This window comes from Oncorhynchus mykiss, chromosome 21 (assembly GCF_057628025.1).
Source record: "Oncorhynchus mykiss isolate SJ-2025 chromosome 21, ASM5762802v1, whole genome shotgun sequence".
Lineage (NCBI taxonomy): Eukaryota > Metazoa > Chordata > Actinopteri > Salmoniformes > Salmonidae > Oncorhynchus > Oncorhynchus mykiss.
The window spans coordinates 44,938,932-44,965,573 of NC_143042.1; the positions used below are offsets into that span (position 1 = coordinate 44,938,932).

General features: G+C 42.8%; 2 protein-coding genes and 1 non-coding gene across 7 annotated transcripts; all 3 read left to right on the forward strand.

Annotated features, from left to right (window-relative positions):
• LOC110500658 (uncharacterized) lies at positions 1 to 6,685 on the forward strand. Its single transcript, XM_021578143.3, has 3 exons — positions 1 to 644; positions 4,259 to 4,388; positions 4,709 to 6,685. The coding sequence occupies exon 3, from the start codon at positions 4,711 to 4,713 to the stop codon at positions 5,359 to 5,361; it is 651 nt and encodes a 216-aa protein (XP_021433818.2). The 5' UTR covers positions 1 to 644; positions 4,259 to 4,388; positions 4,709 to 4,710; the 3' UTR covers positions 5,362 to 6,685.
• A 177-nt stretch (positions 6,686 to 6,862) lies between these two features.
• Positions 6,863 to 6,934, forward strand: trnaa-cgc (transfer RNA alanine (anticodon CGC)). The gene has a single exon. It is a non-coding gene; the product is annotated as a tRNA-Ala (tRNA).
• A 224-nt stretch (positions 6,935 to 7,158) lies between these two features.
• Positions 7,159 to 23,549, forward strand: LOC110500883 (E3 ubiquitin-protein ligase DTX4-like). 5 transcript variants are annotated; one of them, XM_090214759.1, is made up of 9 exons: positions 7,209 to 7,589; positions 8,027 to 8,074; positions 8,273 to 8,487; positions 11,279 to 12,380; positions 19,113 to 19,174; positions 19,478 to 19,639; positions 19,959 to 20,341; positions 20,487 to 20,576; positions 20,729 to 23,549. In XM_090214759.1, the coding sequence occupies exons 3-9, from the start codon at positions 8,280 to 8,282 to the stop codon at positions 20,957 to 20,959; spliced, it is 2,238 nt and encodes a 745-aa protein (XP_090070885.1). In that variant the 5' UTR covers positions 7,209 to 7,589; positions 8,027 to 8,074; positions 8,273 to 8,279; the 3' UTR covers positions 20,960 to 23,549. The 5 variants fall into 5 exon arrangements, with proteins under 5 accessions (XP_036814020.1, XP_090070884.1, XP_090070885.1 ...); XM_036958124.2 differs by having other exon boundaries at positions 7,488 to 7,589; positions 11,240 to 12,380; XM_036958125.2 differs by having other exon boundaries at positions 7,159 to 8,074.
• The last annotated feature ends 3,093 nt before the right edge of the window (positions 23,550 to 26,642 follow it).

Sequence of the window (26,642 nt, forward strand, 5' to 3'; positions counted from 1 at the left end):
CTCTTTCTATGTATATTTGGGTGGACACTTTACTTTCTTATCTCCCCTTGCAACATTTCTCCTTCACCCTGCTTGAGTTAGTGGGTTGGTTTATCTATCAATCTATCAAAGTCTCTCTGTCTCTCTCTATCTGTCTCTCTCTCTGTCTTTCTCTCTTTGTCTCAGTACATTGTTGTAATGATGTGCAAATAGTTAAAGTACGAAAGGGAAAATAAATAAACATAAATATAGGTTGTATTTACAATGGTGTTTGTTCTTCACTGGTTGCCCTTTTCTTGTGGCAACAGGTCACACATCTTGCTGATGTGATTACACTCTGTGGTATTTCACCCAATAGATATGGGAGTTTATCAAAATTGAATTTGTTTTCAAATTCTTTGTGGATCTGTGTAATCTGAGGGAAATACGTGTCTCTAATATGGCCACACATTCGGCAGGAGGTTCTCTCTCTCTCTCTCTGTCTCTCTGTGTTTCTCTCTCTCCGCCCACATTATATCCCCTCTCACTCTATTTCTTACACGCCTATCTTTAAGTTTCTGTATCCCCATCTCTTGTTAAAAAAGTGCCACCACTAACACCTGCCTTGTTGAGTCTGTCTCTCTTGAAACCATCATTCAGACTGTTCATTTTATAGCAACACATTGGTGAGTTTACATTTTTTTTTTTTATCAATCATAATTCAGCAAATCGCCCCTATGTTTAGCATTTTATGGCGTGGATCTGTTTGAACATTTTCTCTCATCTTCCTATGTGTGACCATCTTGTCACGGCTCTTTCCACTCTCTGTATGTCCATCCTTCAGCTTCCCACTCTCCACTCAATCTCTCCCTCCACATCTCCTCCTCACTTTTCTTCCACCAGTCCTTCCACTGTGTTTTTATTCAGTCTTTTTAGGACTTTTACATATTTCCACCCCTTTTCTTTTTTTTTGTGTGTGACCATGGGGTATTTGGTTTCAGAACTGTAAGAAGAATGTAGTTGGGTATTGAGGTTTTGTATTATGTCATGTTTTATGTCTTGCCCAGGAAGCTAATGGGTATTTGAATCAAATGCCAATAACAATCTACAAAATGAATGAATTGCATTGGGGGTGAAGGGTGTGGTTGCATATATTTATTTAACTAGGCAAGTCAGTTAAGAACAAATTCTTATTTTCAATGACGACCTAGGCTCAGTGGGTTAACTGCCTGTTCAGGGGCAGAACGACAGATTTGTACCTTGTCAGCTCGGGGGTTTGAACTTCCAACCTTCCGGTTACTAGTCCAAGTATCTAACCACTAGGCTACCCTGCCGCCCCAAGTGTGCCTTTGCTTAAAACATTTATGTTATCTGTGCTAATGCTGCATAAGTGTTATGCATATAAACAGAGTATGTAAACAGCACATCCCTCAGTGAGATCCTTATTAAAGATCCTTATTAAATCAGTGCTCCACCCCAATACGGCTACCTTTACAAAGGCAGTCTAATTCTAATATTTCTCCTACTAATGGGTCTTTTGACCAATCACATCAGCTCTGAAAAAGATCTGATGTGAAAAGATCTACTGTGGTTGTTCAAAAGACCAATTAGTGGATCAGAATTGGCTGCCTGTCTAAACACAGCCTACTGTACTCTGCCTGCCTGCACCACATGAAAATGTGTACGGGAAATGTTCCGATATGCCTTCGACTTATTGGCTGGTTGGTCATATGCATAAATGTAAAGGCATTGTAGGATGTAGAAAGAGAGAGAAAACATTGCTTAACGTATTTTGCATAATCAAGTTGGCAATCTAGGATTAACTATGCCTTGTTGATAACTTTAATCTGATGAGCAGAATGTCACATTTGTACGTCATATGAAACAAGTCCACATACTCTACCGTTCCAAAGTTTGGTGTCACTGAGAAATGTATTTGTTTTTGAAAGAAAAGCACATTTTTATCCATTAAAATAACATCAAAATGATCAGAAATACAGTGTAGACATTGTTAATGTTGTAAATGACTATTGTAGCTGGAAATTGTAGATTTTTTTGTGGAATATCTACATAAGCGTACAGAGGGCCATTATCAGCAACTATCACTCCTGTGTTTAAATGGCACATTGTGTTAGCTAATCCAAGTTTATCATTTTAAAAGGCTTATTGATCATTAGAAAACCCTTTTGGAATTATGTTAGCGCAGCTGAAAACTGTTGTGCTGTTTAAAGAAGCAATAAAACTGGCTTTCTTTAGACTAGTTGAGTATCTGGAGCATCAGCATTTGTGGGTTCGATTACAGGCTCAAAATGGCCAGAAACATAGGACTTTCTTCTGAAACTCGTCAGTCTATTCTGGTTCTGAGAAATGCAAGAGGACAAGTACATTAGAATGTCTAGTTTGAGAAACCGACGCTTCACAAGTCCTCAACTGGCAGCTTCATTAAATAGTACCCGCAAAACACCAGTCTCAACGTCAACAGTGAAGAGGCAAGTCCGGGATGCTGGCCTTCTAGGCAGAGTTCCTCTGTCCAGTGTACGTGTTCTTTTGCCCATCTTAATCTTTTCTTTTTTTGCAACTCTGCCTTGAACAAGAACAAGAACAAGAATAGACTGACTAGTTTCAGAAGAAAGTTATTTATTTCTGGCTATTTTGAGCTGTAATCGAACCCACAAATGCTGATGCTCCAGATACACAACTAGTCTAAAGAAGTCAGTTTTATTGCTTCTTTAATCAGCACAACAGTTTTCAGCTGTGCTAACATAATTACAAAAGGGTTTTGTAACGAATCTCTTCGTCGTCTGAGGAGGAGAAGGAAGGATCAGACCCATATGCAGCGTGGTAAGTGTCCATGTCAATTTATTAGCCTGAACACAAAACAGTTCTGTAAGGTGAAATACACTAAACAGAAAACAACTACCCACAAATCATAGTGGGAACACAGGCTACCTAAGTATGGTTCTCAATCAGAGACAACGATTGACAGCTGCCTCTGATTGGGAACCATACCAGGCCAAAAACAGAAATACAAAACCTAGAACAAAAACATAGAATTCCCACCGCAACTCACGCCCTGACCACACTAAAATAGAGACATAAAAAAGGAACTAAGGTCAGGACGTGACAGGTTTTCTAATACTCAATTAGACTTTTAAAATTATAAACTTGGATTAGCTAACACAACGTGCCATTGGAGCACAGGAGTGCTGGTAATGGGCCTCTGTACGCCTATGGAGAAATTCCATTAAAAATCAGCCGTTTCCAGTCATTTACAACATTAACAATGTCTACACTGTATTTCTGAAAAATGTGATGTTATTTTAATGGACAAAAAAAATGCTTTTCCTTCAAAAAACAAGGACATTTCTAAGTGACCCCAAACGTTTGAAAGGTTGTGTACATGAATCCCATTGCATTTCTGTCTGAACCAGAACTATAAATTAATCTTTACTCAATATGTCAGCTATTGACACAGATTTGGGGAAACCACAGGTGCACTTATTTTAAAATGAATTTGTCGACTCTGACAGGCATCCATATTTATCTATACAAGCATCCATATTCATCTATATAACCGTTTCCAATTGACTGTTATAATTATTCAACTAGAAGTGAGCAAGACCGAGGGAGAGAAAGCATCTGCTGGCTTCCTGTTAGTGAGTCACACAGGCAGAATCAGGGGGAGAATCTCAATTGCATACTCCCCACGTCCTCTCTCCGCTCTCCTCGCCTCCTTCTCAAAACCCATTGGATGAGAAAAACAGAGGTCCCACCCCTCTGACCTTCTCCTCCAATGGGTTTTGAGAAGAAGGCGAGGAGACAGGAGAGAGGACGCAAAGAGTATGCAATTGAAATTCTCCCATTGCCGCCGCCTCATACTCACTTCCTGTGTTTGTGAGGTGTGACGTGCTGTATCTGCAGGGACAATACAGCACAATGAAACAATAGCATGGCACATCAATCACCATGACACCACAACTGTCAGAACCATTCACAACCAGTCAATGTGACAGTTTCTGATTACAATAATCATATTATTATTCATGGGCAGGTTTTAGTCTACATTTAAAATCAGCCATACTTTATCCTGTAAAATATTTTTTTCGAGAGTCCACCTTTCCACCACAAACATTTCTATTTCAGGTGTAAATATCTGTATATATATTTTTAAAATGCTGCATGGATATTGTAATTGGGAGGTGAAATGTGTTGCTTGTCAGGAGGTATAATGAGCACTACTCAATAATACTGCAAACATTTTCGTCAGTAGGTAGCTAATGTTACTATATTTTCTTTACAGATCCAGTCATTAATAAATCAATGTATGAATCACCTCCAATTGAAAGGAAATAAACTGGATCTCCACCGCAGCAGTTTTACCTTGGATTGAGCACAGATTTCTTCAACTTTTCTGAGAACTATTTGAAGAGGTACGTTGCGACATCAAATCTATCTGATCCTGCTAACCCCAATAATAATGGATTTATGGTTTTGTTCTAATAACAGGCCAAACATGACTGGATTTGAACAGCTTTAGAATAAGAGACTTGTATTTTGTGACTGTCACAGTTGGGGTCAATTCCATTTCAATTCAGTCTGACAATTGAAATGTAATTTTTATAGTGCAGATGAGGCCAACCAATCACCTCAGGATCTGAATCAGAGATACTGTACATGCCTTTAGATCCAACCCAATGTCCCTGTCAAATGTCAGTTTAAACAGCTTTTCCAATGTTACTCTCCCTTGTAGGCATGACTAATTACGATCCAGAAATGAAAGACCAAACCACATCCTCCTTTGTCGTCTTGACTGTCTTCTTCATCCTGGTCACCCTCGTTGCCCTCCTGGTCGTCCTGTACATGTGGCTAAACCGCCAGACTAATGGCCAGTACACAGTCCACCAACTGGTCCTTGGGGAGGGTGGGGCCAGGGACCGGGTGAGGGGCGGGGTCCAAGTCCTGGAGGTGTGGTTCAGGCGTCGCCTTTGGCCTCTCAGTGAGGATGAGGAGACTGTAGGAGAGGAGGAACGGAGAGACAAAGAGGAGGATGTAGAGAGAGTGAGTGAGGGAGGGGAAAGCGAGGGGGAGGGGAAGAAGGAGGAGGGGGATGAGAGGGAGGGCAGAGTGGACGACTCTTTGGATGACTACTCCAGTGCGGAGGGCTGTGGCCTGACGGAGAGTGTGAAGGTCATGGACGAGAAGAAGGAGAGGAGAGAGTGTGAGGGGAAGCGAGAGGAGAATATGGAAGAAAAGGGGGATAGCAAAGGTGATGAGGGAGCAGTGGGAGGAGAAGAAAGTGGACGGGGAGGTTTGCTGATACACCTGCATCAGTCCTCTGGTAGTGCTATCTGGTCTGAAGATTATGAGGGAGGCAAAGACAACAATCATGTGACTGTATTGTGAGGAAAGGATCAGAAAGGGGAAAGAGTTCCATTAATACATTTTTGTACAGTAATAGCGCTTGACAGAACATTGGCTACTTCATCATCACCATCATCATCATTGTCATAATTGTCATAATTTTAAACCTTACAAACCAGTGTTATAACAATCAAGGCAGAAAACAACAGAGTGTACTAAATCAATCCAATCATCAAAGTGACTGACAAGAGCAACAATTGCAGCTTGAATACATGAAGCTATATTAATGTATTTTAGATATAAAATGTAATTTTTAAACGGTTTCAAAGTTTCATGGGTTTCAAAGTTTTGGGGTTTGCACTGTTGCTATGAGATGATATGTATTGTAAATATTTGTGTTCTGTATATTTTATGAATTTAATAGCTATTTAGATCCTTCTTCCTGGAGATCTACTGTCCTGTAGGTTTTCAGTCTAATCCTAATTTAGCATATCTGATTCAGCTAGTTAAGGTACTGTTGAGCAGCTAATTAGTAGAATCAGGTCTGTTAAATTAGGGTTGGACTGAAAACCCACAGGACGGTAGATCTCCAGGAAGAGGGTTGTGCAGCCCTGGCCTATGGCTTGACTTTGTGCTATACTGTTTCATGTCTTATGTGCATGATGTTTATTTCCAGAGTGACAATTTTATACTTTTTGTTATCTGATACAACTTAAAGGCCCAGTGCAGTCAAAATTATGTTTTGTATCATGTTGTACAGCAACTCATGGAACAAACACTGTAAAAGTGTGAAAAGATTTGATCAGTGTTATTCCTGATAGTTGCTGGTTGAAAATACAATCTACACAGGGCCTTTACATTTTTATTTTTGATGAGAGACTGAGTGTAAATGTTTTTTTTAAGGCTGGAACATGTTGTTGAATCGTATTGTTTTATGTTATAATTCTGTAATGTATTGATTGTTGTTGCCTTTTTGGCCAGGTCTCCATTGAAAAAGAGGGTCTTAATGTGCTTTTCCTGTTTAAATGAAGGTTAAGAACATTTTTTAAATCAGCAGGTTTGCATGGCATTCCCCTCCCACTCAGACCACTTCCTGACAGTCCTATCAAAAACTATTATAGTAAGGTTCTTAATTGTTACCCAGAAGTAATTTGATATTGATATAAAAACGGTTGCATGAGGCTTTTAAGTGTTTGCACTGATGTGATTATATTGTCTGTTTCCTTTTCTTAAAACTGCATTGTTGGTTAAGGGCTTGTAAGCAAGCAATTCATTGTTGTATTCGGCGCATGTGATAAATAATATTTGATTCGATTTAATTTGATTGATAGTTTTTTGTTGAAATAAAAAAATATTTTCTAAATTACTATTATTTAAGTGTGTTTTTCAAAAAAATCAATTTAAGTATTCTAAAAAGTGTAGGCTATAATACTTATACTTTTTAAAGTCATAAATATAATTTTAGTGAAAAATGTACACAAGCTATTATTTTATGAGATTTACTAACTTTATAAGCCTTTTTGCAACTTAGTTCGTAGCCAATGGGGATGTAGCTCAGTGGTAGAGCGCATGCTTCGCATGTATGAGGCCCCGGGTTCAATCCCCGGCATCTCCATGTTTTTACCTATTGTCTACCCAAGAAATTCATTACAACACAAACTGGTAATTTGGAGTTGAACTCATACTAACTCATAATAACACATTTAATCATGTCCTTTATTTATTATGTTTTATTATAGGGCTGTGACTGGATGCTGCTTGCACATTACTCTTCCTTGTCCGCTCAGCAATGGGCGGAGTATTGGGCATTGCTTCTGGAATTTGATTGGTTACTTTACCAATACACTGTGCGGGGTGAAACACTGGTCCAAGCATTCACGCCAACATTTAGTCAAATATTATTTTTGCCGGGAGCACCCACGGAATAATTTGCAGTGGTCCTCTCATATAAATGCAACCCACTCATAAAACCAAGACACATCATGGACCAATTGCACGACCTGGCTATGCAGACCCAAATGCGCTTTCATAGAGATTCAAACAAATAGTCTAAACAAAGCTATTGCATTGAACGTCAGGGCAATTATATAACGTGAATCCGTGATTTTTATCGCCACAAACGTCTTGGATTTGCAATACTAGGCTATATTTTCTAACAGAACGAGATGGATAATCGCTAAACCGTAAAACCGAAAATACCATAGCCCACACTGGATTGGCTTTGATTGGAGGTAGCAGAAGGCGAACTAAAAGTAGGCTACCCGGCATTGGTAAATATGTCTATATTGATTTACTTTAGGCTATAGCCTACCTACAAATCAACCAATACGCCTAACATGTTAAGGGAATACAGTGGGATAAAGCTGTGAAACTCCTGACAGTTGTTGGTCTTTTCAGTGACCAGTGGGCGCTCGCTGCATATCTGTTACATTGTATCTATTAAAATAATGCATAATGAAACTATATCTGGCACTTGTTACAGTAACCCACTTTATTCATGTTTGATGTATCCAAACTCAGTGCACCACCACCATAGCACATAGCATCTTCACACACCCAAATTGGATTGTGCCATATAAATGATTTCAGTAGCCTAACCTATACGTCATTTTTCTGCATACGGACCAAAATGCAAGGAACCTGCTTGTTTTTTTGCCCTGCTATATGAAAAACGATTCTAATGATTTATTGATTCGCTTGAACAAAGGAACGAAATATTGTTGTATGCTACCTGTACGGGATATCAACATGGAAGGTAGGCTGCACAGACAATAGGTAGCCTACCTATGACAGAGCTGCAATATTATAGTTAATATTAACATATTTCGATAGCCTATCCTAGCTGGTAAATGTCTCAAGATGGATGCAGCTGCGCACAGAGATGTGTGTAAAATAGGACATTTCTAAAAAGAAAACCACCTAGACGCGTAATTTGTGCTATTTTCTTTTGCAGGAGTAGGATGTTACTAGCGTCGGCCGTGGTGGTATGGGAATGGCTGAACGAGCACGGGCGCTGGCGGCCTTACAGCCCAGCGGTCTCTCACCACATCGAGGCAGTCATCCGCAACGACCCACGGGGTGGTAGTGTTGTCTTAGGCCAGGTGGACACTCGCCTCTCGCCCTACATCGTCGACTTGCATTCCATGCACCAGTTCCGACAAGATACTGGTAAGACGAATGTGATTGACAACCGTGACATAGCCCTATTTGTATTGAGGGATTTTTGAATTGGCCCTAAGCTATTACAGTGTTATTACTGCAGTGAAACCGATGATGTAGCATACGACACAGCAATACAATAGCCTGCACTTCTAATTTAACTAATATAACCTACATTTGGTTTCATGTTTTAAATGACAGCCTTTATGTTATTGTTTGATGCGACATCTTATGCAGACTAGGCTATAGCCTATGTGTGCATGCACGGTTGCAGACTGTTGTTGTTCACTGAGATTTTTCAAGGCCTTGTTTGTTAACTGCAGTTGCCTCCATTATCCCAAACCGTTTTCTTTTTTTTTTTATCTTGATCATGTGTTTTGAATTTTACAAAACACAGCATCTCAGCATCATCACTGTTATCATATTTACATTTTAGATCTGGATAACATGGTTAGGGGCTAAAGAGAAACCTAGCATAGAGATAGTTAAATAAAAAATCTAACATAAAATAGAGAGGCAGCCAAATTGTGCTAGTAATATCTTAAACCTCAACACCGAGTAGCCTGCATCACTAACATGTTGCTACAAGCTGATTTTATGCTCCTTCTCTCCACATCTTGCAAGTGCAGTCCACTCTTGATAAATGCAACGGCTTGGAATACGCCTTTACATCATGCAGTAAACTGGAGCATGCCGGTATCTGGAAATAAATATATGGAAATATATGGAAAGCTACTGAATTGGGCCTGGAAAACTGCATGCTTAAAAAGTTTGTTCTCATTAGGGAGTCCACTTATCATTAGGTCCATGCAATCTCATTCATTGTAATCTAAAAGGAAAAACTGATCCTAAATCAGCGCTCATATTCTGAGACACTTGATGCATACAGGCCCCTGGAATCTGCTATGTACATTGAATACATACAGTACTACTGGAGGGTTTTTCAGCTTCTGTGTTCACTACTTCAAAGGCTGTGAGCGTACAGTGTGCCAATACTCAGCGGTTAGTCACTGGTTGTAGTGTGTATGTGGACATCTACAGTGTATGTAGGCCAAAGTTATGGATGAGCTGTTCAGGCCTCTCATTATGAGTATGCAAAACATGATCATGATTAAAGATGAGAAGGCCGAGGGGAAATTGGGGTCGATTTTTAGCTTGCCCGCTTGTTTGTGTGCAGTTATACCACATTGATCAGTAGTATGTTTTTGTTGGAAGCAGAGGGTACATACTATTTTATCACACAGTCATCATGACACATACCCATACCATGCAATCCTGGATTGGGTTCACAGTGCAACTGCAAGGCTCACATGATTTCTCATGAGCAGCACATTTCCAAATGAAATTTCTATAAAACTCCTGTATATACTATACTCTCACCTATGACTGGCTATCTGAATAGAGAGGGTGAAGGTGAAATGCTATCTGAACCTTCCTTCATCCCCACACTTTCCCTTATAGGCCTCTTATTAAGGATGTTAATGCTATTCTGTAGAATGGTACTGATTGTCTCAAGGACTCCAGACTTTAGGTGCTGGCAAAGAGAGAAGTCTTCACACATTGAAGTGAGAAAAGTATAGGATAACACAAAGGGAAGAATTGTCACTCTGGCCAAGACCACCGCCCTCCTCTCAACTTTAGCTGACAAAAGCTTTTGTGCAGTCTGCCTGCTTCCCAGGCCGGGATAGCTGTGGGGAGAGAGGGGGTAGGCTGCCCTTGTCCCAAAACTAGAGAGAGAGATGAATTGCAGAAGTCTGAGGTCATTGAGAGAAGGGGGTAGTTGGGTTGAGTTCAGATTCAATTAAATAATTACTCTGTTGCATTCCAGGCATTGTTGTGTGTCTAGTAAAGTCTCTAAATTTTAATAGACTATACTAAGTATGTATGTTTTTCAAGTATACTTTACATTCAAACCCTATTGTTTTGAACAACATACTGTATTGATAAATTAATTATATTGGTTTGTGTCTTCTTAGTTGAAGCTTTAGTTTTCTATTGTCGCAGTTGTCTTGTTCTCAACTGGCCTATCTGGTTAAATAAAGGTGAAATAAAAATAAATAAAAAAGCCCTTTTGCACAATTTATTCTCCCAAAATGTAGTTTTCGTTAAAACAATCAACAGTCATTCATTGTCTGCTAGTCATTCTCAATTTAATATTTTTGCAGGATTAGAAGTTATTTAAATCCCAGGTAATAGGTGAACAGTATGGACAGGGCTTTATTGAACATTCTCTGAGTTCAGTCTCTGGACTCCCTGGGAAAGCAAACATGACCAGCTCAGAGAACCGACCAAGGCCAGCGACCAATCACAATCCAGAACATGGCGTGCGGTTACCAAGGGAAAGCTGTTAGCCTGTTTGCCCATATTCTTAGCGAGCACACACATATATGTCAAATTTGCTGGTTGTGTAATCTGCTTGACTACAACAAATATTACAGCAGGGCCTACAGAACATTTAGCTCATGTAGCTCTGTTGGTCTCAGTCAACAACAAAGCCTTATTTTAAAAATGTATTCATGTTTTTTCTTTTCTTTTCTTTTTTACTTGAACTGGTCATATCAAATCACATAAAAGTAGAAACACAATCATGTTCTAGAGATGGCTAGAAACATACTAGTGATTTGTGTCAATGTTTGTCTATTAATGCAGTGTCTTAGTGTAATAATACATGTTGTCAGTGTTGTGAACAATGGGTGTGTGACAGTGTGTGGTTAGTTGACAGGTCTTCTGGAACAGGTCCTTCTTGTTCCCCTCTCTGTAGTTCTGTGGCGTGACCCTCGTCTTTCTACCGTTACCCCAGGTACCCTCAGACCGGTTCGCCGCAGCTTCTACGACCCCACGTCGGCGCCGGGTCAGGGCTGGCTGTGGGAGTGGGAGAACGACACAGGCTCGTGGACAGCCTACGACACAGAGGTGGGCATCGCCATCCAGGCGGCACGCGACCGCCAGCAGCCCTGGCTGGACCTGGCGCCACTGGGATTCTGCTACCTCATCCACTTCCAGAGTATGACCCAGATCAACGGGCAGACGCAACGCTGCCGCCGCATCCAGCGCCGCTCTGACCTGGCTTACCCACTTGTTTCGGGTCCCCTTCCCAAGTCACACCACGCCTGGGGGCCCGGCCCCGGGGGACTGTTGGGGGTGTCCGGAGTAGGCATGGGGGTGGGGTTGAGCGGGATGGGGAACGGGAACGGTAGCGCCTACCCCAGCGGTGCCCTGCCAGCCTCCGCAATCACCTCCCTGGGCCAGCCCTGCGCCTGTCAGCAATGCATGCTGCTCCTAAGCGTCAAGGCGGGCGCCATGGCAACAGCCCACACCCTGGGCAGGAGGCCACCCCAGAACAAGCCTCCCAGCCCCAAACTGGGTGGGGGTTACTCGGCCATGGGGGGGTCCTACTCTCTCACCCTCCCACGTCCCCCCTCCTCCATGGGCAGGTCCCTTCCTCCCCACAGAACGTCTGTGGGCGGAGCTAGCGGTGGCTTGGGGGTCGGAGGGGGCGGTGGCTTTGCCCACTCACTCTCCCTCCTGGGTTCGGCCACCGCTGCCCTGTCCCTCTCCTCCACACGGCCCCCTCCCCCGCCTCTACCCCCCCTTCCGCCTCCTCCGCCTCCTCCGCCCTCCTCCATCACTTCCAACAGTGCTACTCTTCCCCCCTCCTCTTCCTTCTCCATGGCATCCATGGCTTCCTCTGCCCCTCTGTCGATGCCCGCGCCCCCCCCTCTCATCTCCACATCAGCTTCCTCCTGCACCCCCTCGCCCTCTGCCCGCGTCCTGGGGCCGGTGTCTTCAGCGGCGGCGGCCTGTGCCGCCCCTCTACCTCCCCGTGCCAGCCTGGCTGGGCTGAGCCGACCCGCCCTGCAGCGCATCGCCATGGCCCAGTCCAGAGCCCTTATCGCCTCCGGGTGAGTCACTGCTCCAGCTGTTGCTATGTCACTACAGTTCACTTAATATTACACCTTATCCTTTTATAGGATCAATTATCCAGGTACTATCCCAATACTACACCTGTTCGGGCAGGGACCTCACTATACAATATTATCACGATACTTACAGTAGGTAAACGATACAATTTGTGTCACGATTTATCACCATTCTATATGCACTTCAATTTGATACTGCGATTTTATTGCAATTCGATGTTCCAAACATGTTGCTCACTGTATGCAGAGGGACAAGAGAGAGCCATAATAACATGAGTTTTGATCAGTCATGTAAATAAAAGCGCTGAAAACAAGTTGGCTCACCATTTAAAAAGAAGATATTGGTCAAGCTATAGGAGGAGAAATACTCAAGTTTTGGTGCAAGCACAGCTGACTACCACTAGCAATTTTTTGTTGTTGCTGTTGTTGAGAGTCATTTCTTTAAGTCATAGAATCAGTATATTATCATTAAAATCAATAGACATGGGAACACTGCTTGTGTTGTTATTACATATTGAATGGCTCTTCAGAGAATCTCTATTGAACATGCATTTTACTACAGAACTAGGCTTAACCCATCTCTGGGAAGTCGTCCCAAAGAGTTTTGCCAAGTTTTCTTTCTGAAGACAAGGGCCTTTCAGTGTTGAGAATGAGATTCAGTAGTGTTATGTACCCTATGCACTGGGTAATCCCATCATGATACACGGTCGACTAACCCAACGTATGGACTTGTCTATCGCAGATAAACACCACACGAGGCAGGAAAAATGAAGATAGGCAAGGAATTTATACATTGTGATCCGAAGCGTTTCCACTAGCGTAGACATGCCTCCATAATCACTGCCCATATCTGACATAAACAGCTCATTAGAATTCATAAGCCTTTAATCCTTATGACAAATTCTGTTAGCTTGTTCATTTCCATGTGAAAGCAACACCCAAACAACGTATTCATATAAAGAATGCAGCATTTTCACAAGTGTCACTCAGATTTGATTCACCCAGTTAGAATGTGAGGGACAGGAGGGGACAGGAGGGTGGAGGAGGGAGTGGGGAGATACTGACATCTTCCCTAACACACACAGTTCCCAGGCCTATTCTCATTCTTACAGGCCCCTCTACCCCTGTTAGTGTGAGTTAGTGTGTGTGTATGTCAGGGTGCGGTCACCGCGGCAACCATTGTGGGCACAGCCGAGGCCTGGTTCACATTTACAAAACAATGTTGGGACATGGGCAGAGGCAGGGGGTTCTCAGGGCAGGGGGTATGGGGAGATCCCAACGTTGTAGCGACTGGCCCAAGTGTTACCCTGAGAAACCGAAGCTGCGTGACTGTCCTGTGGTATTGGTTGGGAATGGTTGGGGAGTTGGCCCTGAGAGTGAATGTGACATTGATGGGGGGTGGCAATGGGGGTAATATGGAGACATGAGACTTGTTGATAGGGGACATTTGGTTGAGGAGGGACTGGGAAGGGGAGGGGGGTACGTCTCCAGTCTTAGAGACACAAAGCAGCGTCTCAGTTTGAGATGTGTTCCCGGTTCCTGAGGGGCTTGGTTTAGACAACTACCATATTGCTTTCACCAATGGCATCTTTTCAGATTGACAAGGGGCCATTGAGAAGTGTCTAGGGGTAGGGACTTGGGGCCATGTCACACTGGTAAATGCTATAATGAGCCACTACCCAGTACCCACGCATGTGTAGATGGGAAAGGATAGGAGAGACAGGTTTAAGCTCCACCTTCTTCCATATCACTTTAGCATGTGCCATATTACCTGTCTAATTTTTTCAAATCTGTGGGTAGGGGTAAGGGGGTGATTTGGGATTGAGTGCAAGATACTGTGTGGTATGGGATCCTGGCAAAGGACAACCCAGGTCGTTTTTTAAACTGAGGTAGCAGATACTTAGGTAATACATACATGCAAATAGATGAGTTGTCACCTGAGGATAGGCCCACAGGGCGAGTATCAATATTGACATAGTTACTGGCGCTGTTTGGAGGAATGTGTTATTGTGAGAAGAGTGAGAGTGTAGCAATGATCTCCTCTTAGCACTAGAGGGCACTTTTGCTGAGTGACCAACTCACTGGGAAGAGCTAAGACTTCTTTTTATTTTACCTTTATTTAACTAGGGAAGCCAGTTAAGAACAAATTCTTATTTACAATGACGGCCTACCCTAACCCGGACGACGCTGGGCCAATTGTGTGCCACCCTATGGGACTCCCAATCACGACCGGTTGTGATACAGCCTGGAATCGAAACCAGGGTCAAAAGTGACGCCTCTAGCACTGAGATGCAGTGTCTTAGACCGCTGCGCCACTCGGGAGCCCCAAACTATACTTGAACTATACCAGACAGACAGTAGCTGAAGTCTGGTTTCAGTGGCTGAGAGATGTATTCGTGGGTTTGTGGAGGGTTGGCTATTTGTGGAATCCTAGTTTGTTTGACAAGAATCACTGATAACTTGCTAATGAATTAATTTTCATTTATAATTTTTTGTGAAGTGACATATAGTTTTATGAGAGGGCGGTTTCAGACAGTTTCAGGCCTATTTTGTGGGAGGAAAATGTGATTTCCAAAATAATAAACTGATTACCAACAATCGACGAGACAGCCTACGGGGAGGAGGTCAGGGCCCTGGGAGTGTGGTGCCAGGAAAATAACCACTCACTCAACGTCAACAAAACAAAGGAGCTGATTGTGGACTTCAGGAAACAGCAGAGGGAGCACTCCCCTATCCACATTGACGGGACCGCAGTGGAGAAGATGGAAAGCTTCAAGTTCCTCGGCATACACATCACTGACAAACTGAAATGGTCCACCCACACAGACACTGCCTCTTCAACTTCAGGATGCTGAAGGAATTTGGCTTGGCACCTAAAACCCTCACAAACTTTTACAGATGCACAATTGAGAGCATCCCGTCGGGCTGTATCACCGCCTGGTACGGCAATTGCACCTGCCCTCCAGGACACCTACAGCACCCGATGTCACAGGAAGGCCAAACAGATAATCAAGGACAACAACCAACCGAACCACTGCCTGTTCACCCTGCTATCACCTAGAAGGCGAGGTCAGTACAGGTACATCAAAGCTGGGACCAAGAGACTGAAAAACAGCTTCTATCTCAAGGCATCAGACTGTTAAATAGCCATCACTAGCACATTAGAGGCTGCTGCCCTATATACATAGACTTGAAATCACTGACCACTTAATAATGGAACACTAGTCACTTTAATAATGTTTACATATTTATATTCTGTATTCTATTCTATTCTACTGTATTTTAGTCTATGCCGCTCCGATATTGCTCTTCCAAATATTTATATATTCTTAATTCCATTCCTTTACTTTAGATTTGTGTATATTGTGTGTATTGTTGTGACATTGTTAGATATCACTTGTTAGATATTACTGCACTGTTGGAGCTAGAAACACTCGCTACATCCGCAATAGCATCTGCTAAACACGTGTGTGTGACTAATAACGATTGATTTGAGGGACAAATTCAAGGTGCTTCCAGGACTAGGCTTAATCCAGGACTAGGCTTAAGCCAGGACTATGCCTAATACGTTTAATTGATTAATGCATTCAACACTTCATAGCATAGTTGTAAACTCTGTTCACATTTGTTTGGCAAGTGAAGTGTGTGAGGACAGACGCTGGGAGACGACAAGCAAGTACAGGGAGTGAATATTTAATAAATCACAGACATGAAACAAAACAAGGACAGCGTCTGGACAGGGGGAACAACACAACATTAATGCTGACATGGGTATGAAACAGATATAGGGGAGGCAATCAATAAGTGATGGAGTCCAGGTGAGTCCAATGAAGCGCTGATGCGCATAACGATGGTGATAGGTGTGCATAAGGATGGGCCGCTTGGCGCCTTCGAGCGCCAGAGAGGGGGAGCATGGGGCAGGCGTGACAAAATGAGTGGTTGGGGCATGGTCAACCATGTCAAGAGATTAACCCAGGTATTTCCAGGTATCTGTGAACCAGACAGTTGTTTTAGGATCTGACCCACAACACATGATTTTAGGGATCTTGTGGGTGTATATGTTTCCTATGGCCAGGCTGTGTGTGACTATTCTTGTCATATAATTTCTAGCGCTCCAGGGATCAAACAAACGTCTGGGGCCCCTCAGGGGTGTGTACTTAGTTCCCTCCTGTATTCCCTGTTCACCCATGACTGCATGGCCAAACACGACTCCAACACCATCATTAAGTTTGCTGACGACACAACAGTGGTAGGCCTGATCACTGACAACGATGAGACAGCCTATAGGGAGGAGGTCAGGGAACTGGCAGTGTGGTGCCAGGACAACAACCTCTCCCTCAATGTGAGCAAGACAAAGGAGCTGATCTTGGACTACAGGAAAGGCGTGCCGAACAGGTCCCCATTAACATTGACGGGGCTGTAGTGGAGCAGGTCGAGAGTTTCAAGTTCCTTGGTGTCCATATCACCAACAAACTAACATGGTCCAAACACACCAAGCCAGTCGTGAATAGGGCACGAAAAAGTCTATTCCCCCTCAGGAGACTGAAAAGATTTGGCATGGGTCCTCAGATCCTCAAAAGGCTCTACAGCTGCACCATTGAGAGCATCCTGAACAGTTGCATCACCGCCTGGTATGTCAACTAATCGGCATCTGACCGTAAGGTGCTACAGAGGGTAGTGCGAACAGCCCAGTACGTCACCGGGGCCAAGCTTCCTGCCATCCAGGACCTATATAATAGGCGGTGTCAGAGGAAAATCCATAAAATTATCAGAGACTCCAGTCACCCAAGTTATAGACTGCTTTCTCTGCTTACGCACTGCAAGCGGTACCGGCGAGCCAAGTCTAGGACCAAAATGTTCCCCAACAGCTTCTACCCCCAAGCTATTAGACTGATGAACAATTCATACAAATCACCACCGGACTATTTACATTGACTGCTACTCGCTGTTTGTTACCTATGCATAGTCACTTCGCCCCCACCTACATGTACAGATGACCTCAACTAGCCTGTACGCCTGCACACTGGCTCGGTACCGGTGCCCCCTGTATATAGCCTCATTGTTGTTATTCTTATTGTGTTACTTTTTATTATTACTTTTTATTTAAGCCTACTTGGTAAATATTTTCTTCTTGAACTGCACTGTTGATTAAGGGCTTGTAAGTAAGCATTTCACTGTAAAGTATACACTTGTTGTATTCGGCGCATGTGGCAAATAAAGTTTGATTTGATATGCAATAGTTAATTGGATCAGTCTAAAAGTTTGCACATACACTGCTGACATCTAGTGGCCAAGGTCTAAATTGCGCCTGGGCTAGAATAATTTGTTATGGCATTTCTCTTGCATTTCGAAGATGATGGTACAAAAAAACGCATGTTTTTTTTCTTTTGATTATCTTTTACCAGATCTAATGTGTTATATTCTCCTACATTTATTTCACATTACCACAAACTTCAAAGTGTTTCCTTTCAAATGGTATCAAGAAAAGGCATATCCTTGCTTCAGGTCCTGAGCTACAGGCAGTTAGATTTGGATATGTCATTTTTGCCAAAAAAAAAAGGGGTGGATTCTTATTAATCACCGAGACCAATCCCAGCCCCTGCTTCACATCATGTACTATCCCTCAGTGAAATCCCACAGCATTGCCTAGAGGGTTAGTGTCGAAGGGTTAGAGGGTGTGACCCTAGATAATGTCACTACTACAGTATGTCTGCTGTATGGCGGCCTTGCACGGGTAATCTCGGTGTGGTGACATCACCAGATGGAAACAGGTGGATTATCCCTATAAGAGCCAAGGGAATAAGAGGGGACAATCATACACCTAGGTACGGCGTGTCTGAGGTTAACAAGGATGTATTCTTTAGATTTGGAAAGGAGAAGGAAGATAGAATTGAGAAAGATTAAAACGCTTGGAGAAGCGTTAAGCAGATAGCGTCTTGGGGATAAAACATTTATTCGTAGATGAGGGGGTTTTGCAGATTCAGCTGAGAAACAAACTCCACAATCAAAGTCAAGATGACCATAATCAAATTCAACGCAAAGTGAGGACGGTTTCTGGTGGGATTATACTGCGAATAATGTGGAGTCTCATCATGAGAATGATACAGCACAGCAGTCTTCCAGTGGTCCCACAGAGAAGACTGTAGGGAATGATGGGCAATTTAAATCCTGGCTATTGAATTCTGTTTCAATTCCTGTCAGTTATATTGGGCATGGAATTTTTCTATAGGGGTGATATTCCATTTCTGAGGTGATTGGAATTAAGATGAAATTGACCAACGGGCCAACTCTGCTGACTCCAAAGGGTTCTATTTCACAACCTTCTATGTACTGAACAATAAAGCAGTGCTGGCTCAGGTGAGGGTTGTTGTTTTCAGCCAGGGTTTAGACAACAAGGGGAGTCCTGGTTGGCGCAGCAACATGTCAACATGGTGCTATTCTAGTCCATGAGCCACTTAGCCATTGTGTCTAAAACGTGACTTGGTAAAAGCTATTTGACTTGCTAACAAGATGTGACCCTTGACACAGCAAACAGCAGACGCTATGGTCACCTGTGCGTTTCCCACCTGCAGTTTACCTATGACACAGCAATTAGTGTGCCTAATCCTAATCCGAGTGTGTGTGATTGTGTGTGGTGTGTGTTTGTGTCTGCTATGGGTGTGTGTGTGTGTTACGAAGTGGTGTTTTAACCCTAGTGTGTGTTTTGTATTTCAGAGTCCCAACGGTTCCTGTGAAGAACCTCAATGGATCCAGCCCTGTTCACCCTGCATTGGCAGGTAGGAACAGCCATTAAGACACTATCAAAACAATATAAACAACAAGCCTAGTTTCTTAGTTGAGCTATTAAGGAAATGCCAGTGTCCAAATTCATTTTCGCTCTTAGTTTCTAGGCCTATCAACGGCCACTTTATCTAACAATGATAGACAGTGTTACAGAGAATCAGGCTTAATTTCTTAATTAATGTGACCCACATATGGTCAATGAGAGTAGCTTCTGATGGATGAGATTGTGTCTGAACAGTGTCAATAGATGGTGATAGAGAAGTGGTCTCACTGCTCCTTCTGCTGGTTGTCTTTAGGTATTACAGGGATCCTGATGAGCGCCGCAGGACTTCCTGTCTGTCTGACCCGACCCCCCAAGCTGGTGCTCCACCCCCCTCCTGTCAGCAAGAGTGACATCAAGCCCGTTCCCGGCCTCGGCCACTGCTGCCGCAAGACCACCAAGAAGCAGGCTCGCAAAGGTAGGTGTAGCATGCACACACACACACACACACACACACACACACATACACATACACACACAGACAGACAGACAGACAGACAGACAGACAGACAGACAGACAGACGCACAAACACACAGAGACACTCAGACAGACGCGCGCACACACACAGACAGACAGACAGATGCGCGCACACACACAGACAGACAGACAGACAGACAGACAGACAGACACGCAGGCACACACACACACACACACACACACACACACACACAGTCAGACACCAGCATAGAAAATTAGTAAATAAATGTGAAAATATCTCTTCCTCCCTTTCTCTCAGGCAAGACCCCTGAGGAAGTAGTGAAGAGGTACCTTCAGAAGGTACGCAGTCCTCCAGAAGAGGACTGCACTATCTGCATGGAGGCCCTGCCTGGGCCCTCGGGCTACAAAGGCCCCGGTGTTGGGGGCATCCAGCGGGCAGAGTCGGTGGGTCGCCTGGCCCAGTGTGGGCACCAGTACCACCTACAGTGTCTGGTGGCCATGTACAACAATGGCAACAAGGATGGCAGCCTTCAGTGCCCCACCTGCAAGACCATCTACGGCGTGAAGACGGGCAACCAGCCGCCTGGCAAGATGGAGTATCACGTTATCCCCCATTCGCTGCCTGGCCACCCCGACTGCAAGACCATCCGCATCATCTATAACATCCCGCCAGGCATCCAGGTAACAGCTTTATTGCTTATCCACATCTGATGCTCTGTAAATCATGATGTTGGCCATCATTTTCAATTCCCTCTTTAGTACTTAGGAAGAACTACTGTACATGTCACTTGTTTACATTCTAATCGTGACCTTTCACCTTTCCCAGGGCCCTGAGCACCCGAACCCAGGCAAGCCCTTCACCGCCCGGGGATTCCCCCGACACTGCTACCTCCCTGACAGCGAGAAGGGACGCAAGGTAAACACCAGACTACTTCCTGTTTAATGTTTAACTTCTTGATTACTAGTTTACCCAGTTGTACCGGTTTGCTGTGGATGAAATGACAGGACTATGTGGCTAACTAATTTCCTCTTTCTCTCTCTCTCACTCCTTCTCTTTCTCCCCCCCAGGTACTGAGGCTGCTGCTGGTGGCGTGGGACCGGCGGCTCATCTTCTCAGTGGGCACATCCAGCACCACGGGCGAGTCGGACACAGTCATCTGGAATGAGGTGCACCACAAGACGGAGTTCGGCTCCAACCTGACGGGACACGGCTACCCCGACCCAGGCCACCTGGACAACGTTCTGGAGGAGCTTAAGGCCCAGGGGATCACCGAGGAGGAGTGCCTACCCAGAGACTGAGCTAAAGACGGGCCGATGGGGAAACAGCAACAGAGAGACTTGTCAGACACTGGAGGGCAGAGCTAAAACAATGAACATACAGAGTCAGAGAGACAAAGGAATGGAGAGGGGGAGTCATAGACATATGACTATGTTTTAAAAAAGAGAAGTACAGAAATGAACACAGACGGTACACTTGTGACACCCACAGAAACAGACAGCCTGAAAGACAGCATACGAGAAGACATGAATGAACCAATGAACAGATGAGCCAAAAAAAAGAACCAACGGGGGCATAAAACAAATAGAGAAACAGACCAATAGACTTTCTGGCTCTAGTTTCTAGGGACGCTAACCGAGGTACGACATTAGAAACCCTCTGAACAGGTGGGCTGTGGGTCGGCTCCGCTGCATGGGTCACTTGTATGATGGAATGTATATTTTCTTCTGCTACATTAATGGGGCTGTCACAAAATGTCATTCAGTGAGAGGTTTGAGGCCACAGTGCACATGCAATTCAGTGTTGGACAGAAGCTGTCGTTAAGACCCTGAGAGTTTGACAAGAATGTACTGAATCTTAATTGGTCCATTTGAATTCATTGGTGTACCAAGTTTACCAGAGCGTCTGTAAGTGGTAGGATGAGCGCTACAAACGAGTATTAAAGGGAATATGCTTAATAGGGTATTGAATGGAAGAGAATACTAGGCTTAAAGTATTAGACCTTTGGCAGCATAGTAACAAATCTCTCGTTACAGAAAACATAACCTAACATAGCAGGCTTAAAAGAATCGTCTGAGCTGCGTTTCTTTCTTTCTAGTCCTGACAAGAAAATAAAAAAACTGTTAGGGGATTATCTCCTCTGAATCTGCACTGTTTAACCAATCCAGTAAATGTGGAGGAGTTGAGATGGAGTGTCCCCAAAGACGGTTAGCTCTGTGATGTCGCCTCGTTAACGTCCAAAAGAAGAAGTCCGTCTCTATTTCCATTTGCTATGAAAACCGGGTGCGTCCGGTTAAACCTACCCCACTGAGGGTGCAGAAAACTTTACAGAGAACGTTCAAAATATCTCAAGTTTATGACTGGATATGTGTGAGCATGAGTGTTTACTGCCCTCTAGTGGTACTTATCGAAAATACATTCCCTTTTCCTCTCTAGGTTCTTATCAGTATTTTATTAATTGCTGTACCATTTGGAAAATGCATTGTTGTACATTTTAAATAGTTGATATATATTGGCTCAGTTGAGTTGAGTATCATTTTTACATTCCATTTTGTTCTTAATTTTTAACATTGTACGTTGTCTATTTGATTGCCAGAGCATTATTTTCTATATGTGGCATTGTAAGGAGACGTGTCAAGCTTGAGTCTTCTCGGGAGGGCTCCTGAGTATTACGAGCCACTATGAGTTGTTCAAAAAGTTTCACTGAACATCGATTTTAGACTCATCCATTGCCAATCAATATGAATGATTTGGGAACCCTCTTGATGGGGTGGGTGAGTCTAAATGTACAAAATAACAGTCCTCCTCAGACCATGGGTGCATCTCAATAGTCTTGTGTAGCTTCCTCTCCTATTCTTTCATGTCAATTCAGATGAAAGAACAGGAATGGAAAAAAGGCCCCTATAGACAGTTGAGAAGTCAGAAATGAAGTTATGATTGGACCTGCCACCAGAGGTCAGATTTGCACTGCACAGGGCAGACTCTCTTTTTTTCCTTTAGTCAAAAGGAAACATGGAAAGTTAGATATAACAGTTAAAACTACTTTGAGTTTCATTGTATTTTCTTTGTTTTGGACACCGTTGGCACCATTGGCAGCTCTAAGGAAAGCAAACCTATTGTTTTTGCCATAACGAGGTACAATTTGAAAGATTTGCTCTGTCGCCAAAACAACCTGTGGTCAAGCAGTCCAGTCGGTTTGTGTCAGGTTCCTGACAGACCTGCTTATAAAGCGGTACCGTTGACAATATTTATCAGTATGTGTTAACATACAATGTTAGGCCAACATTTATACTTTCTGTATGCAATGGATGTATGTGTTCATGTACACGACTTAAAACCATTAAACCATTTTTAAAGGTATAGCGTAACTGTTCACTTAATACCTCCTTTATTTAATGTGCTCTCTATTTTTTTAATTGTTTGTATCAAATTGTTTTGTTCAAATAATTCAAAACCACTATTTTTTCACTTTGAGGTATTGTTTAGCCACATTTAAAGCTGTGTGACTACATGAAGACTTACATACCCATTCTACTTTGTGAGTAGGGGTACATGCATTTGGTACGTCATGTGACCTTGTAATTCTTTCGACGACTCCTGCAGGTGGATTGGGAAATGTAGGACTTTATGTAGTCAGTCGTGTTTTATGTCAGTTCTTGCAATGCTCAGTTTGGCACATATCATTTTCTTTCCCAGGCACATGTCTGTAAATGGGAATGGAACAATGGTTGAAGGCTCATTCACACTTTGTATAAAAACCTCTGTAAACGTTGTAATGGCGAGAACGAGTGGCGTGGAGACATCTATGTTGGCAGAGAAAGTAGTAACATGTGTAAAAGTAAAAAAGATTTGAAGTAACCGTGGGACTATTAAATTAACATGACTATTATGATAACGGCGTTGGTGTTTTTTAATGTGTGGATGTGTGGCATTAAGGGTTTCCCTATTGGCAGGGGCAAGGAAACTAAGCAGTTGTTAAAGGCGTGCAATTATTTGAAACAACCAAACAACCAAACAACCAACCAAACTGCAATAATTCCAGTAGCCTTAATTAACCTGATCTCTCTGGTTCCTCACCATTGTTAAAGTGAAAGATGGACAATTATTGGCATTTCTGTGGGTAAACGTGTTTGGGCAAGTGACCATTTTCAGGCAACCAAAAAATATTCCTGATTTGCCTGATGGAAAGTGCCTTTCAGAATACAGTAATCCCCCCCCCCCCCCCATTGTTTTCTCATTTATGCATTATTTATTTTTTACAAAGAGTACAGTAATTCTATTAGGTTCTTCTCCAGATTAGTTAGTCTATTGGTTCAGTCTAACCTTGCGAAACCACGAGGGACAGTTCATCTCTAGATTAGTCTATGCTCTGGATTAGTTGTCTGGATTATGTCCACTTTAAAGAATGAGAAAAGCCATATACAGTAGTGTGAGTAGCCTATTAGATTAAACAATGACTGCTGAATTTCTGCTCTTCTTTTAGTTGCTAGGCAAATGTGTAGCACAGTAGCCAACACTCCGACTAGCATTTGGCAGTCTTTGTAGACTAGCAGTCAGTTGCTATATATCACTCTGCGGTTATGAGAGGGCTTTTGTGCTACAAAGTGCAATTTCTGGCCAATTAAGTCCAATTTCTCATTAGGTTTTGATTTATTTGACAGGCTCGAGCTGCTTGAATACATTTGCGGATATGCAGACGGTCAAGAGGTATAAGTAGATTAACATAGTCTGTGATTCATGAAATGGATATGGTTGGAATAGGCTCCAAATTCATAAGGATTCTATGAGGCTTGCCATTGTTGGAAGTCTTGGAGTTCCCTTTTTCAGATAAAAACACATTATTTGATTTGTGTACAGGGTTAATTTGACGAATGAAGTGAGAACATGGCCCTGGCACCACCAAGCTACTACAGGCATAATCCTTACAATGTCAAAAAGGGTCTCTTGAAACATTATCCAAGTTTGATATTATACAAATTATTTAATTATGTATAATGAACAAAAATAAAAATGCAACATGCAACAATTTCATCTATTTTACTGAGTTACAGCTCATTTAAGGAAGTCAGTCAATTGAAATAAATTCATTAGGCCCTAATCTATGGATTTCACGACTGGGCAGGGGCACAGCCATGGATGGGCACGGAAGGGCATAAGCCCACCCACTGAGGAGCCAGGCCCAGCTATGATTTTTTTCTTTACAAAAGGGCTTTATTACAGACAGAAATACTCCTCAGTTTCATCAGCTGTCCGGGGGGCTGGTCTCAGACGATCCCGCAGTGTAGTTTCATGTGGTCTGTGGTTGTGAGGCCGATTGGATATACTGCCAAAATCTCTAAAACAACATTGGAGGAGGCTTAAGGTAGATAAATTAACATTACATTTTCTGACAACAGTTCTGGTGGACATTCCTGCAGTCAGCATGCCAATTGCACGCTCCCTCAAAACTTGAGACATCTGTGGTATTGTGTTGTGTGACAAACTGCACATTTAGAGTGGCCTTTTATTGTCCACAGCACTAGGTGCACCTGTTCCTGTCAGCTTCTTGATATGCCACACCTGTCAGGTGGATGGATTGTCTTGGCAAAGGAGAAATGCTCACTAACAAGGATGTAAACAAATTTGTGCACAAAATTTGAGAGAAATAAGCTTTTTGTGCCTATAGAACATTTCTGGGATATTTTATTTCAGCTCATGAAACATGGGACCGACACTTTACATGTTGCGTTTACATTTTTGTTAAGTATAGAACTAGAAATACATATGAAGCAAGGTTTGCTCTTCTGCCATCTTTTGCCACTTCAGGACAGACATGAAAACACATCAATATGTAGTGTTTTGTGGTCATGTGTGACTTAGCAGCGATCATGGGTTCAAACTCCCACAGGGAACACTTACAAAAAATTTATGTAATCAATTTATTGTAAGTTGCTTTGGATAACAGTGTCTGGTAAGTGCTCTAACATAAACCTCTAGTTCTCTGTCCATTTCAATAATGGATGTTTTCTATAGAGAAGTGACAGCAGTGATGGATTGTGAGAAGCTGCCAGTGTTATGGCATGATTAAACGACTGTCAGTTTCTATGGAGCAGATGGACCAGGAGGTCAAATAAGGGTAAAATAGTGTAAAGACATAGTGACAGAAAGTGTCACTAATAAAGACAAAGTGATGGTAAGTCACAGATGGATCCGTCTATTAGTGGCAATATAATCTCTTTCGACTTCAATGAGGCCCCTTCTTGGAAATTTGAGGATTGGTTGGGGGTGTTTTCACATGTAGCCCTCTTTAAAAGCAAGCTCCAAGGTGAGAAAAGGATGTACTATGTACTCCTGTTGGAGATCTCAGCAGGCTAACCGAACAGACACTATTACGTCCATGTTGTCTCCAGAGTGTTTTGTGTAAACTAGTATTGAAACCTACCATTGACTACAGTATAATGGAAACTAGTATTGAAACCTACCACTGACTACAGTATAATGGAAACTAGTATTGAAACCTACCACTGACTACAGTATAATGGAAACTAGTATTGAAACCTACCACTGACTACAGTATAATGGAAACTAGTATTGAAACGTACCATTGACTACAGTATAATGGAAACTAGTATTGAAACCTGCCATTGACTACAGTATAATGGAAACTAGTATTGAAACCTGCCATTGACTACAGTATAATGGAAACTAGTATTGAAACCTGCCATTGACTACAGTATAATGGAAACTAGTATTGAAACCTGCCATTGACTACAGTATAATGGAAACTAGTATTGAAACCTGCCATTGACTACAGTATAATGGCTCGTATCCATCAGTGCACACTGTTTTGTAGGCCCGGGGTGATACCGATATCGCAATATTTTTTCCATGCCAAAAATTAAAATGCAAAGCAGACCAAACTCAGACCAAAAACCTCTTGTATGTCAAATATATTGTGTGCTATAGCTTGGGAAATAAATACATGTGACTCTGGATGACAACATA

Coding starts and splice junctions, on each gene's coding strand:
- LOC110500658 (XM_021578143.3), top strand. CDS start 4,711: ATGACTAATTACGATCCAGAAATGAAAGACCAAACCACATCCTCCTTT.
- LOC110500883 (XM_036958122.2), top strand. CDS start 8,280: ATGTTACTAGCGTCGGCCGTGGTGGTATGGGAATGGCTGAACGAGCAC. Junction 8,488..11,239: donor CCAGTTCCGACAAGATACTG/GTAAGACGAATG, acceptor CCCTCTCTGTAG/TTCTGTGGCGTGACCCTCGT. Junction 19,640..19,958: donor CAAGAAGCAGGCTCGCAAAG/GTAGGTGTAGCA, acceptor CCTTTCTCTCAG/GCAAGACCCCTGAGGAAGTA.